The sequence below is a fragment of the Sturnus vulgaris genome, chromosome 28 (genome assembly GCF_052056855.1).
Source record: "Sturnus vulgaris isolate bStuVul1 chromosome 28, bStuVul1.hap1, whole genome shotgun sequence".
Classification (NCBI taxonomy): domain Eukaryota; kingdom Metazoa; phylum Chordata; class Aves; order Passeriformes; family Sturnidae; genus Sturnus; species Sturnus vulgaris.
The window spans coordinates 5,653,264-5,667,782 of NC_142270.1; the positions used below are offsets into that span (position 1 = coordinate 5,653,264).

Below are 14,519 nucleotides of genomic sequence, written 5' to 3' on the forward strand. Positions count from 1 at the left end.
GAGTGGGCGCTGCTCGCTCTGTCCGTATCAAACCAAACAACCTAAATTTTGCTCAATATCGACCCTTTTGCCTCTCATTTATCACACCCGGCGAGCGAAACCTCCTTTTTCACGCTGACCTTTCCACTCGAAGACGGTGATTTTTATTTTTTTTTTCTCATTTTTCCCTTTCCCCGCAGGCGTGGAGCGCGGCGGGGACATCGCGCTGTACTCGGGGCTGGCGGCGGCGGTGCTGGCGGTGGCCGTGCTGGCGCTGGGGGTGACCCTGTACCGGCGCAGTCAGAGTGAGTACGGCGTGGATGTCATTGATTCCTCTGCACTCACGGGAGGCTTCCAGACTTTTAATTTTAAAACAGTCAGACAAGGTTAGTGCGGCGATTTCCTTTCCGTTCTCGGCAGAGCTGCCCCTGCTCGGGAGCTCGCCTGGATTTTGGGGAGGGGGGGGTTTGGGGCAGCCAGGGGAGGGACGGGGAGCCCGGGGTTGGCTCTGCTCTGTCCCACAAACACAGAATCCTCCTGGGCCACGCTACAGGTGCTTTAGAAACGCTGTGCCCAGCCCCTGCCCTGATAGAGGAGAAGCTCAAATTAAAGCAGAGCGGCCAAATCAGAGCAAGCCCAGGCACCAGAGCTGTAGTTCCTCCTGCTCTCTGTTGCAGAGCTCTCCCTCACTCCAATAAAAGGAATTATTCTTCTCCTGATAATCTCAGACCCCCAGCTGGAAGTGTTTTGTAACCTGCTGTAACACACCAGCGCTGAGGTGGGAAATAAATGTGTGCAAGACTGGACCCCTAAAGCTCTAAAAAAACCCCACCAGTGCCATAAAACACGGACAAAGATTTACCGAGAGCAGCCCTCAGGTTTTCAGGAACGTTATTTCCTTTGAACAGGAGGGTGGGGAGGGAGAGGATCAGGGATGAAAGCAGAATGTTTATTGATTCCGAGCTGCCATTCTACCTCAGACCTGCCTGATTGTGGGTGGGTGGGAGCGTGGGTGGGCTGTGAAAGCGTCCCCATGTCTCTGTTCTGTCTTCAGAGAAGGGAAATATGTTGCAGAGTTTGTTTGGGGGGGTTTTGTGGTGTTGTTTTTACAGTTTCTTTATTTCCTGGAGATGTTCCTCACCAGGCATGACTTGCAAGAAATTGGGAAAAGGGCTTGGCAGGCAAGGACGTTTGAAGGAGGTTCATTCATCCATTTCTAAATCCAAACCCTTAATTAGGGCTGTGTAAATCTCAATGACTGTCTCAAACAGAGCATTTTCCTTTGTGGTTCAGAGTTTGAATCTTGTTTTGAGTCTGGGGAATTGTTTGCTTGGCTCAATGCCTAAAACCTTTCATTCTTGATGCTCTGAAATGCCCAACTAATCAACCAAAGAAAAAGACCCCACCACAAAACCAAGCAGCCAGAGGATTCAGGCCCTAAATCCATCCACTCCTCGTTTTTCAGTGTTTTCTGAGGTAAAACACCTCAAAATGAATAACTGTGGTGTCTTCCCATCTATCACTCTTGTCCCACTTCCCTTTCAGCCCAGTTTCCCTCAGGCATGAAGTTGTGGGTTTGTGTAAAAGGTCTGCAGGAAGATGTTGTCACCCAGTGGGGTTTAATGTAAGGAAAGAAAACAACAGGAGAGGAGAAAGGGCAAACACACAAACGTGAATCCAAAACAAAGGAGGCTCCTCCTCGGGCTCCTGAGCTCTGGAGCTGCCTGAGGAGTGAAAAACACGAAGTGTCAGATCTTTGCAGCAGTTCTCTGTTCTCTGCCAGGGAGCACAGCTGGATCTGGGTGTGATTTGGGGTTCTGAGAGCTCAGGGAGGGTCCCCAGAGGGGACAGGGAAAGTTTGGGAAGGGATGGCACACCAAACCCCAGAGGGGACAGGGAAAGTTTGGGGTTTGTGGTTTGGGAAGGGATGGCTGAGGTGTCCCCTCCCTGCACACCAAACCCCAGAGGGGACAGGGAAAGTTTGGGGTTTGGGGTTTGGGAAGGGATGGCTGAGGTGTCCCCTCCATGCCCACCCAGCCCTGCTGCTGTCCCCACAGGTAACTCCCTGCTCCTGAACTCGTCCCTGCAGCCCGAGCTGACGGTCAGCAGGACCTACAGCGGCCCCATCTGCCTGCAGGACCCCCTGGACAAGGAGCTGATGACAGAATCGTCCCTGTTCAACCCCCTGGCCGACATCAAGGTCAAGGTGCAGAGCTCCTTCATGGTGTCCCTGGGTGTCAGCGACAGGGCCGAGTTCCACGGCAAGGCCCCCCCCAGGCCCTTCGGGACCATCCAGGGCAGGAACAAAGCCATGTTCATCCAGAGCCTGGCCTCCATCTCCAGCAGCAGCGAGATGAGGAGCACGGCCCTGTTCGGGCACCTGGGCGGCCGCCTGGTGATCCCAAACACAGGTGGGGGCTCCTTTCTCACCGAAGAATTGCAGGTCAGGCTGCCTGGAGCGTTGTTTTATAGATAAATTAAAATAAAAAAAGCCAGGAAAGAAGGAGTAGGGCCCCGTTGATGCAAATGTTGGGAAGTAGGGCACGTTGCCCACACAGGACACGAGTGATCAGAGGGAGGCCTGGGCTGAGCACTGAAGAGGCATTATGCCTGTTTGAACTGTTTTCAATTACTGCCTCTCTTGATGTCTTCAGCATGAAAGTCGCATTAATCAAAGCTGTGCCTTGCTTGGATGCTGCTCCGAAGGAGAGGCTCCCCGGGAGGGGTGGGTGCTGGATTTCCGTAAGGGGCTCCTGGGGGCACAGAGGGACAGCAGCCAGGCCTGGGGACATCCCCGCTGCCCTCCAGGCTCCTGCCCCCTCCTGCCTGCCTGTTTTCCCCTTTCTCGGAGCAAAAAGCTCCCCAGATTCCCCCGTGGGGCCCTTCCCATCAGGCTGGGTGTTGGGATGCTCCCCCTGCTCCCTCTGCTTTGCTCACGGCTTTTGTGACCTCGGGGTTCTCTGGGATGTGTTCCAGAGCTGCAGGATTGTTTGGGAAACGAGCTGAGCAGCAGATCAGAGCCCAGCAAAGGCTGTGATCAGGGTCACACCCAGCGCTGTGTTTGTATCACCCCAAATCCCAGCCCTTGCTTTGGGCATTTCCTCTCCCCAAAAGGCAGCACAAAAAATCCAGATCCCGCACTGCCAGCTCAGGGTTATCATCCTTCAGCTCCAGTGATATTTATTCCCTTTAAATTCAGCTCTGTTTTCGTTTGACCAGTGGCTCCAGGATTATCTGCTGCTCTCTGGTTGAACTGGATGATTTAGAGCTTTATCCTTCATGTCCCACAAAACGGGTGCTTTAAAGGTTACCATCAAAAACGTGGTTTGTGTTCAGAGAGGGTTGATAGGAGAGCCAAGCCAGGCATGCACAACGTGTGCAATGTTTTCATTTCTCCACAGAGCGGTTTTGTGCTGAGGAAGGAGCATTGCAGAGGCACTGAGCTGAGGCATGAATTAAGAATTCCCTCATACTGTATATTTAGCTCCTTTATGTAATGATAGCCCCATCAATTAGATTATTAAAATATGTATTTGGTCCACTTGCAATTTATGTAATTCTTGCAGCCTTTATGTAAGATCAGCTGTGCCCAGCAGTTGTGAACTCCAGTGTGATCGAGCCAGTGCCTCAATATCGTGTCACAGATGCAAAGCAGACACGTTCCCCTCTCCTGGGATAAAGTTGAAATCCAGGGTGCCTTGTTAAGTTCTGATCCGGCCTGGTGGTGTAGAAGGAGTGGGATCAGTGTGTGGAACACAGGGGGGATTGCCCTGCAGCTCTCTCTGCATGGGGACAGTCCCTGGCCTGCCACAAGGATCAGGTTTGAGCTCAAAAACCAAAGAGCTTTGGGAAATATCTTTTCCTTGAATGGGAAAGCAACAGCTTGATATCCTTTGATAATTTCTGTGTCTTTCATGTGCTGGCATTGCCGTGAGGAGCAGGAATTGAGAGGAGCATTCCCAGGGCTGCTCCCTCGGGGTCTGCTCCCTGTCCCTGTCCCCCCATCCCATCCCTGCCCTTGCTCTTTCCCAGGGGTCAGTCTCTTGATTCCACACGGAGCCATTCCAGAGGAGAGTTCCTGGGAGATTTACCTGGCCATCACCCAGAAGGAGTCCAGGTGAGAGCTCCAGGGTCAGGGATCTGCCTCCCTCCATGGGTTTGGGGTGGGACGTGCAGGGGTCACTCCTGGTCCCCCCTGCAGGGCTGTGACCCTGACAGGGACACAGAAATGTGCTGGGACACTGAAATGTGCTGGGACACAGAAATGTGCTGGGACACTGAAATGTGCTGGGACACAGAAATGTGCTGGGACACAGAAATGTGCTGGGACACTGAAATGTGCTGGGACACAGAAATGTGCTGGGACACAGAAATGTGCTGCTCCCGTGAAACCCATGGAATTCTTGTGCCTGCTGCTCCCTTCTCCTCTCCCTGCTCAGGAGGAACTCAGCAGCTGCACCTGGGGCTCTGGGGGTGCTTTGATTTATTTTTTTCTAACCTGAGAATCCCACAGACACTTGGGAGCACCGAGGCTTCAGCAGAATTTATTACTGTGGAACTTGAGAAAGGAAAAGAAAAGAAATGGGCCTTTTTTTGTTACCCTGTTGTGTCTTTTTTCTATATTCCCCTGCAGTCTCCCTCTCACCAAGACTGCACACACAGACTGAGGGGAGGGCTGGGACGTTCCAGCCCCTCTTTAGCAGGAATGGTGTTTGGAAAATGCATTTTCTGAGCACCCACAGCTACAGCTCCCTGTCAGGGTGTCAGCACAGCCACTGGAATGGGGTATCCAAGTCAGCTGTAGCTTTTCCCCTTTTTATACCCTGCTTTTATAATTGTATCTTCTTATTTTTATCTTGGTTGAGGTTCCTCCTCTCATTTTTTTTATCTTGGAAACACAATTTACTTTCATTTGAAGAGGGAACCGCATGCCCAGTTATTTAGAAGCCAATGATGGGGATCACACGGCCCAAATGAACTAAAATCCAACCAAACAGCAACAAAAGCAGCAGGCAAGAGGCTTCAACTGCTGGTTCAGTGTCCAAGGGAGTCTCCTCCACTCTGGTACTGCTCCAGCCCAGGGATTTATTCCAAGAGATACAGAAAACACATGGATGTGGGGGTGGGCTCGGTTTGTCGGAGGGGGAGAGGAGAAAAGCAGATTACACATCTCTGGAAGTCAGCAGGCAGAGGAAGCAGCCGGGAAGGGAGGCCAGGTGAATCCCTGGAGCTCGGCTGTGCCACAGCCACGGCTCCACCTGGCCCTGAGTCTGTAAAAGTCACCGAGCTCCTTCCTCCTGCAGAATACGAACAGGTTTTCAAAGCAGGGAGATCACACTCAATCTGGGGGGAAAAAAAAAAAAAAATTACGAGCCTGTGTTTTTTAAACCATAATTTGTTTTATCTTGGCTCCTGTGAAAATGTTGTTGATGGCAGCGTTTGAAGGCAGAGCACGGTGGGGCTGGGAGCAGCTGGGGCTGGCTGGCACACAGCAATTGCAGGGCTGCATTTGGGTTCAACAAATTGAAATGGATTTTAAATACCAGAGTCCTAAAGTGACCAGGCGCTGATTGGAGTTAGATGGGGTCTAATGGGTTTGTTTCATCTCCAGCTGCTGCTTCCACGTGAAACAGAAAAGAGCAGATGAGGGAGGTGCTTTGGATTTGAGCTGAAATGTTTTCAGGGAGTTCTCAGTGCTGACAGCCACTCTTGTCTTTGCTGCCCCAAGCCTGGAGCCCGAGGGCCCCGAGGTGCTGCTGGGGCCCGAGGTGAGCTGTGGGCCCCCCGAGCTGGCCGTGAGCACCCCCTGTGCCCTGAGCATCCCCCACTGCGCCCACGCCGACCCCCAGCACTGGAGCATCCACCTCAAAAGGAGGACGCAGCAGGGGAAGTGGGAGGTAAGCCCAGCCCCAGGGAGATGGAAATAACCCTCTGCCCATCCCCAGGGAGATGGAAATAACCCTGTGCCCAGCCCCAGGGAGATGGAAATAACCCTGTGCCCAGCCCCAGGGAAATTGAATTTACCCTGTGCCCACCAGGGAAATGGAATTTACCCTGTGCCCAGAGGGAAGTAGAATTTACCCTGTGCCCAGCCCCAGGGAAATGGAATTTACCCTGTGCCCACCAGGGAAATTGAATTTACCCTGTGCCCATCCCCAGGGAAATGGAATTTACCCTGTGCCTACCAGGGAAGTAGAATTTACCCTGTGCCCAGCCCCAGGGAAATGGAATTACCCTGTGCCCAGCAGGGAAATGGAAATAACCCTGTGGCCAGCAAGGAAATGGAATTTACCCTGTGCCCATCCCCAGGGAAATTGAATTTACCCTATGCCCATCAGGGAAATTGAATTTACCCTATGCCCATCAGGGAAATGGAAATAACCCTGTGCCCATCAGGGAAATGGAATTTACCCTGTGCCCAGCAGGGAAATGGAATTTACCCTATGCCCATCAGGGAAATGGAATTTACCCTTGGTCATGCAGAGGTTCTGGCAGGGACAGGCACAGGGAGGCATCTGGGAGAAGCAAAGACAGGAAAGGGATGTTGGGTTTTGTGAAGAAGCAGAAGAATTGTTTTGGGGTGTTTTACCAAGGTGTGCAGAAGTTTGTGGCTACAAAGGCCAGCCATGGCTGCAGCCTGTCCTTCTGTCCTGTCCCTCCCTGAGCCCCTGCCTGGCTTTTGCTCTGCTTTCAACCATTCCCGGGGTAAAATTCCCATTTTCCTAATTCAGATTTACTCAGTCCTTGGGCAGCTCCAGCAGTGCTGGCCTCAAACAGCCTGGGGCAGTGAGGAGAGGGACAGAGGGACACAGGGATAGAGGGACAGAGGGTCACAGGACACAGGAATAAAGGGACACAGGGCAGGACAGAGCAGCAGAGGCAGAGCAGAGGCAGTTTTTGAGGGAGGCCAACGTGGCTGTAATGGGTGTTCTGGAACGAAGTCAAACCCCAGCCATTGTTCAAGGTTTGCTTATTGACTTTAACCTTCAAGGTAATTTTTTAACTTGACATTGTGGGGGGGAAAATTAGCCAGAAAGTCAAGAGCACTCGAAAAAAAGCTGCTAAAATTGCTTAGGCATCATCATTATGATTGTATGTACACAGCGAGCTCTGCACAGGGCATGGCCATAAATCCTCCTGCTGACTCAGGGCTAAATTGGGAATATTTACTCAGGGAAGCATTTCCCCTTGTCCCCTTCCCCGGGAGTGCAGCCTGGCTCTCAGCACCACTCTGCATTTGAATAAAAATAAAGAATTCATGCCATGACTGCTATTGTCGAGGCCTATTGATTCGACTTCGCTTTATTCTTTTTAAACCTGAATTTCATTTTGCAGGAAGTGATGTCTGTGGAAGAGGAAACTACTTCTTGCTACTGCCTGTTGGATCCTTATGCCTGTCACATTCTCTTAAACAGCTTTGGAACTTATGCCCTAATTGGGGAACCCATCTCTGACTGCGCCGTTCGACAGCTGAAAGTCGCCGTTTTTGGCTGCCTGTCTTGCAATTCTCTGGATTACAATCTGAGGGTTTATTGTGTGGATAACACCCCTTGTGCATTCCAGGTAAATGGCTTCGCTTTGCTCCTCTGGGCTTGGTTTGTTTTCCCATCAAATGCTGATGTTTTTTACAGCCCCAAGCTTAACCCAGTGAGAATAGGGGGTTTTTTAAGCACTGCTGCAGCAGATTTATTCTGATAAATCCCTTGATTTCCCTGCAGTTGTGGATTTCCACTGAGAGCTTTAGGGCAGCCAAACTCTCTTGTTGGCTCTCCCATTTTTTTCCACATTCTCAACTACCCAAACTCACCCAGCCCCGATTTACAAAAATTCAATTATCCTGCATTTCCTCATAAAAAAAAAAAAAAAAAGCCCAATCCCCACATGGCAATTGAGACGAGAATGATTCTCCTGCACCGTGTTCCAGGACAGAGCAGTGACAATCTCTGGCTCTTGGTAAACCCAGGAGCTTCCACAAAATGCTGTTCTTTGGGGAACTGAAATGCAAACAGTTGTGAGATGAATTTTTCCCTTCCTTTTGCTGTGGCACAGGAATGGGAACAGGGCTCTGAGCAAAGCACACGCTGCTGTCTCTGTGCTCCTAATAAGGGATTGTTAGAGGCTCACAATGGCTTTGTAATTATCCTCTTTATAACACTTAGACAATTAGTGGGTACCGGTGTCTTCCTGATGAGTGTGGAGGAAATGATCAGAAGAATAATTACCAGTTCTGTGCGCTCCCAGGAGCGAGAGCAGGGCTCTGTGGATACTGAGACAACCGTGCCAGTGTGCAGTGATGCAGCCCCTAAAAGCAAGTCAGAATAAATGGGGAACACGGCAATTCCAGAGGTTTTGGGAGCTGGGGTGGCCAAGTTGTGTCTGACAGATAATCCTGCACAGTGCAGGTTTATGTAAGAGACAAAATTCCCTTGGTTTTGATTTTTTTTTTTCCATGTGTGGAAACTCTCCTTGCTCCTCCAGCAGCTGAGTTGGGCCTCTGTGAAGTTCAGAGTGTGCTGGGAAACTCCTGGCTCTCAAAACCGAAGACACCCAGGTCCTTTTGCCCAATTTTTTTTTGTCCAAATGCTGCTGGAGGACCCCCGGGTCTGTCACTGAAGGCAGGGTGGCAAAAACACCCAACATGCTCAAGGAATTTTGAGGATGGTTAAGAAATAATCTGCTCCCTTTGTGGCTGGAAACCAAAAACTGAACTCTCCCAATTCCTCCCTCCACGTGAACCCAACCACCAGGGGTTAAACCAGCCTAAATGCCTGCAAAAATTGGTTTATAATACAAATCCATTAGTGCAGTTTCAGGGAGCTCGAGCATTGAATTTTCAGAAGGTCACAACGATTCCAGGAGCTCCTCTAATGACGACTTTGGTCCTGACAAGCACTAAACCCCTCCGATGACACAGATTTGATATAATTTATGTGGATTAAGAAAGGTAATTTGGAAGCACTGCTTGCCTGCTGAGTTTTAAAGACTTCTGCAACCTTTCCTCCCCCACTGGTGTTTTCACTGCAGCAGCACAGGAATAAACATTGCTTAAGTGCAGGCAGGGGTGAATTTTTTTTTTTTTTAGCCATTATGTTTTAAATTCATAGAATTACGTACAAATTTCTCTTGGAACAGAGCCCTGGAGGGCTGTAGTGCAAACCCCTGCCCAGAGCCTGCCCTTCACGCTGCTCAGGGTCGTGGCCAGTGGTTCTCAAAGTGCCCCAGAGGTGGGAAATGGAAGTGAACGATTTCACCTGAAGTGCTGGAGGGCTCTGAACAGCCCTGAGAGAAGTTCCAGCCCAGCTGCTCCTGAATCCAGCTGAGCTGGGGGTGCCAGAGAGGGGAGACAGCCAAAAATTCAGTGTCCAGAAATGGGGCTGGCAGTGCCCAAACCCAGCCCTTAGGGAAACACAAATTTCAAACCCATCGGCTGCCCACGGGAGAATCCCCACTGTGCACTCAGCCCCGGGACCCCCACAGAGAGGGGTTTTCATGGGGTTTGGGGCTTCTTCCCAATACTGAAAATATTCTCGGTCCTCCCTTGCAGGAAGTGGTTTCAGATGAGCGGCTCCAAGGGGGGCAATTGCTGGAGGAACCCAAACTTTTGCATTTCAAAGGCAACACCTGCAGCCTGCAGATCTCGGTGCTGGACGTCCCTCCGTTCCTGTGGAGAATCAAACCCTTCACTGCCTGCCAGGTACCTGCATTTCCCTGCCAGGTCCCTGCATTTCCCTGCCAGGTCCCTGCATTTCCCTGCCAGGTCCCTGCATTTCCCTGCCAGGTACCTGCATTTCCCTGCCTCCCTCTGCCCGGGGGCAGAGCCCCAGTGAACCAAGGTTCCTTTTGTTTAAACAGCTTTAAACCTCCCCAGCGTTTAACACAAACATGTTGCCTTTGGATTCTGACAAACACAGATTTCGTTTATACCAGAACGCCGTGAATTTGTCATTTTACAGAAATGCTTGTGCTTCCCCTCGTTTCAGTTGCCTCCAACAGAAGGCAAATATTCCTGCTCAAACTTTACTCCTCAAGATGTTTCTAATATCTGTCATTGCAGTTTTGATATAGCTATGGAAATACGGCTACAAATGACATTTAAATGTAACCATGAGTTCAAATCACGGCACACAGAGACCAAGCATTAGAACTGAAGAGCAGCAAATTGGTTTTTCTCTTCTCCATTAATTAAGGAGGCTGTTGAAAACCGCAAAGGAAAAATCAAAACAAAAGAAGGATTTCCAAGGATTCTGATGGCTGGAAATCCTAAGGAATGTGCTGGCACATGGAGTGGGCTGGTTTTAAAATACAGAACTCAATTAGAATGTACAATCTCCCTTCTCCCAGAAGCAGAGACACAGTTATTCATCCTCCAGGATTTTGGCAAAAACCCTGTTTTAAATGTGTTGCCACGTTCCCCAAAACATGAGGGTAATGGGCTCTGGAAGTTATAAACACAGAGCCAGAGCCAGAGCCAGCCTCTCCTCGTTAACAACGTGGGGAAAATTGGGGCTACAGCTCCGGAAATGAAATAAATTAATCCTTTTCAGCTTCTGAGGGAGAAGAGCTTCTCGGTGTTTTGTTTGCTCTTCTCACTCACCTGTATTTTAGAAGCCAACCCAAGCAGGGTTGGGATGTCCCCGTTCTCAGCAGAGACCTGCCAGTGTGTGCCCAAAAGAAAATCAAATCAGAGGAGTTTCCTCTTAATGCCACAAATTCACTTCTGCCCTCAGCAGATTATAGAGCTCCGTACTCTGATTAATTTATTGTCTCCTAATCCCTTGTCCAAACACGAAGAATAAATGTCTGGAATTCAACCTCCAAGTGCCACTTAGAGCCTGATCAGAGCAGGGACTCAGGGCTGGAAAAAAGCCTGAGCAAAACCTCTGCTGCCAGAAGGGGCCGAGCCAGGGCTGCCCTGCCCCGAAGGAATATTTACATTTTATAGCTGAGTGTGACTGGGATGGCTTGGACAGCTCGGAAACACAAGCACTGCTCCGGAGAGGAGCTGCAGAACCTCCCCTGGCTCGGTGCTTCCCTCGCACTGAAAAGTCTGGTGACAGCTCTGGTTTGGTTCCAGCCTCTTTATAGAGAAAAGAATCTATTTTTGCACGTGGAGTTTCTTCCAGTGTTCCCTGGGTTCCTCTCCTACGTCCCACCCTGTGAGAGCAGCTGCTTGTGCTGCCTGGCAGGAACAACTGAGCACAGCCTGTTCCAGGAATGTCTCTGGTCCAGCACCAGCACCTCCCCGGGCAGCGTGGGGAGGGAAGATTTATGGAAATGATGTCTGAGACAAGCAGCAGTGCTGCTCCAGGGCCGGGGCAGTGAATAAATCACGCTGAGGAGCTGCTGGAAGGCGGCTGATGGCAGGTGGCACCAGCATTCCTGCAGACTCTGCTCAGAGCCTGTGTTTGTCCTGGCCTGGCAGGAGCAGCTGCCCAGGGCTTGGCTCCCTGCCCACCCTGCATCCCCGGAGGATCCAGAGCAGGATGGGCAGGGCAGGAGCTGGGCAGGCACTTCTGGGTGCTCAGAGCAGCTCTTTGCTCCCCTCCTGCCTCTCCTGCAGGATCCAGCTCTGCCTGGGGCCATGAGATGATTTACAGCCCCTCTGTCTGCAAGGAGCTTAATTACAAATGCAGAATGGAGCTGAAATCATCTCTGGAATACTCCAGCCACTCATTGTTCCAGCACTCCTTGCTGCTCTGCATTGTTTCACACAGCTCCTTTCAGCTGAGTGAAAGCAGAGACGATCACCCTGAAAAAAAATCTAATTACACTTGCTCCACTTCTAACATTTTGCTAATGTTTCCTTTATCACTGTGAGCATCTTACAACTGCTGCTGCTGCTCCCAGCTCGGGATCCAGCCTGGGCTGGGGACAGGCAGGGGCTGGGGGGCAGGAGGGGAGGGTGGCAGGGCAAGGGAAGCTGCCAGTGGGAAATTCCTTTGGGATAGAGGAGGGAAGGGTAGCAGGGCCAGGGCAGCTCCAGGGAAATTCCTTTCCTTGGATTCTGGTTCCAAGGTGATTCCAAGGAGACCCAGAGAGGAATCCTGATCCTGGCAAGGGGGAGGAAGTGCAGTGCATATTTTCTGAGTGTCTTTAAGCATCCTTTTAAGAGTCTCCCATTCCTTGTTCCCCTGGGTGAACCCCGAGCTCCGGCTCCCTGCAGCACCTCACCGTTCATCAATGCAATCCCCATTTTTGGGCTCGCAGCTGGAGGGGACGTTACCGAGCCGGCCCAGCAGAGCGGGCCGTGGCTGTTTGTCCCTCTGGCCGTGTGCCCTGTCCCTGAGGTGTCCCTGTCCCCCAGGAGGTGCCGTTCTCCCGCGTGTGGCGCGGCAGCCCCCGGCCCCTGCTCGGCACCTTCTCCCTGGAGCGCTTCAGCGCCGCCACCAGCCAGCTGTGCTGCACCGTCAGCGTCCGGCAGCTGCAGGGCCACGAGCAGCTGCTGCACGTCCAGACCTCCGTCCTCGAGGTAAAACCTTCAGCACCCCCTGCTCCACAGGGAGAGGTGGTCATGGAGCAGAACCTTGGGGGGGGGGGGGGTTGGGTTGGGTTGGGTTGGGTTGGGTTGGGTTTGGTTCAGTTGAGTTGGGTTCAGCTGGAGTGGAGTGGGTTGGGTTGATTTGGGTTGGATTGAGTTGAGTTGATTTGGGTTGGGTTGATTTGGGTTGGATTGAGTTGAGCTGAGCTGATTTGGGTTGGATTGAGTTGGGTTGATTTGGGTTGGGTTTAGTTGGGTTAGGTTGGGTTGGATTTTGTTGGGTTGGGTTGAGTTGGGTTGAGTTGGGTTGAGTTGGGTTGAGGTGAGTGGAGTTGGGTTGATTTGAGTTGGGGGTGGGTTGGGTTTAGTTGGGTTTAGTTGGGTTTGGTTGGGTTTAATTGGGTTGGGTTTAAGGACCTTAAAGCCTATCCAGGCCCATTTGCCATCTCAGGTGGCTTTAAAAAGCAGCATGGCCACCCTTTGATTTGTGGGCTTGTCACAGGTGGAAAAAAAAGACAGGAAAGATCTCTCACTGTTTTCTGCCATGAAACATCAGGGTTTACATCAGGGCTTTTAGAAAGCCAAGGGTGTAAGGATAAAGCTGATTTTCATTGGCTTTAAAATCTTGACTGCAGAGGGGACAAATGTGGCTTCTGCCCATCTTGGCTCCAGCTTCCCTGCCCTTACCAAATAATGCTGCTTTCCTTCAAAGTGTTTGCTCAGAGGAGTAAATGTCGTTGAGCAGACAGTGTTTGATGTGCAGGGGTTTGAGATTCAAAGGACAGAGACTGGCCATGGGCAGGGCCACCTTCCACCCTGCCAGGTTGCCCCAAGCCCCTTGGACCCTTCCAGGGATGGGCCCCACCTCTCTGCACACCCTCTTTTGCCCTCTCCTCATGTGGTTTTTGCTCAAAGCTGGAACTAATCTTTAAAGCCTTGCAGATCCCATTTCCAGCAGAAATCAGGGTGCAGAGACTAATAATAATTTATCAATAATGTAATAATTTACTGTGTGGGTTGGTGGCTGCAGGTTTCTAGCAAGAGGCTCTTGCAGAGCACTGAGGGTTGGGGACAGGGCTGCAAACTGTGCCCAGGGACTGGGCCCTGCTCGTGGCTAAAGAAATCGTGGCTGCAGCTGAGCAAGCTGCTGGTCTGTCCCACCAGAATTTCAGCAGATTTTTTTTATAGATTATTGAGCATGTTTGTTGATTAATCCAGATTAATGCTTCTGGATTAGAGCTCTACACCCATAAATGCTCTGAGCAGGGAGAGCAGCAGCTGGACAAGAGCACAAACCCCATCCTGTGTGGAAACTCCTCCGAGTGTTTTCTCTCCTTCATTGTTATTTCATCAAACCCCTCTGTCGCTTTCTCTGTGCTCCAGCCCCTGTTGCTGCTGCCTTGTTCTCCCTCTCTGCTGAGTTTTTAAGGGCCCTGTCTGTACCCAAGTCCCCAGAGCATGTTCCTGCTCTGCTCCAAGCAGATTTTCTGCTGTGGAAGGCTTCCTCGTGCCTATCTCCAGCAGTGATTGAAGAGGGAGGATAATTTGGCTGCAGAATAAATCTATAAGTGACAAGTCCCCCCCGGAGGTCGCTGAGCTTATCTCACACGTGCAGGGCAGGAGCATCTCCTGCTCTGCATCCTGAGCAGGGCCCAGGGCGGGGCTGCAGCCCCCAGAGCTGAGCCTGCCTGGCCCCGGGGATGTGTCACAAACGCTGGATGGAGGCTGCACCCTCGCTGCTGGTTAATATTGATGCTGTGTCACTCTCGGATGAGTAATGCGCTGAAATTTGACTCTGTTATGCAAGACTGGTGGGATTCCATGGGAAAAGAGGGGCCAGATCCACAAAGGACCTGGATTCCAGAGTGGTGGGAGAGCTGAGGTGCTTATGGAATTCAGGTGTTTAAAAAAACCCAAAGAAAGAGAGAGACAAACACAAAATCTGTGTGTCCATGTTTCGGGTTTGAGCAATCAAAGATTCAGAAACCCAGCACTGCTGTGTAACACAAAAACAACGAAAAAAGCAAACCCGTGGAAGGAAAACAACACCATTTTAAAGCTT

At 51.1% G+C, this 14,519-nt stretch overlaps 1 protein-coding gene across 5 annotated transcripts in view; it reads left to right on the plus strand.

Annotated features, from left to right (window-relative positions):
• Positions 1-14,519, plus strand: part of UNC5D (unc-5 netrin receptor D) — a 78,916-nt gene that overhangs the window by 57,642 nt on the left and 6,755 nt on the right. For 3 of the 5 annotated variants that reach the window (XM_088179822.1, XM_088179824.1, XM_088179825.1), the window contains 7 exons: positions 180-365; positions 2,037-2,390; positions 4,012-4,096; positions 5,708-5,876; positions 7,315-7,542; positions 9,524-9,673; positions 12,284-12,448. In XM_088179822.1, the coding sequence (XP_088035948.1) occupies positions 180-365; positions 2,037-2,390; positions 4,012-4,096; positions 5,708-5,876; positions 7,315-7,542; positions 9,524-9,673; positions 12,284-12,448 (1,337 nt within the window). The other 2 variants (XM_088179823.1, XM_088179826.1) reach the window with 2 other exon arrangements.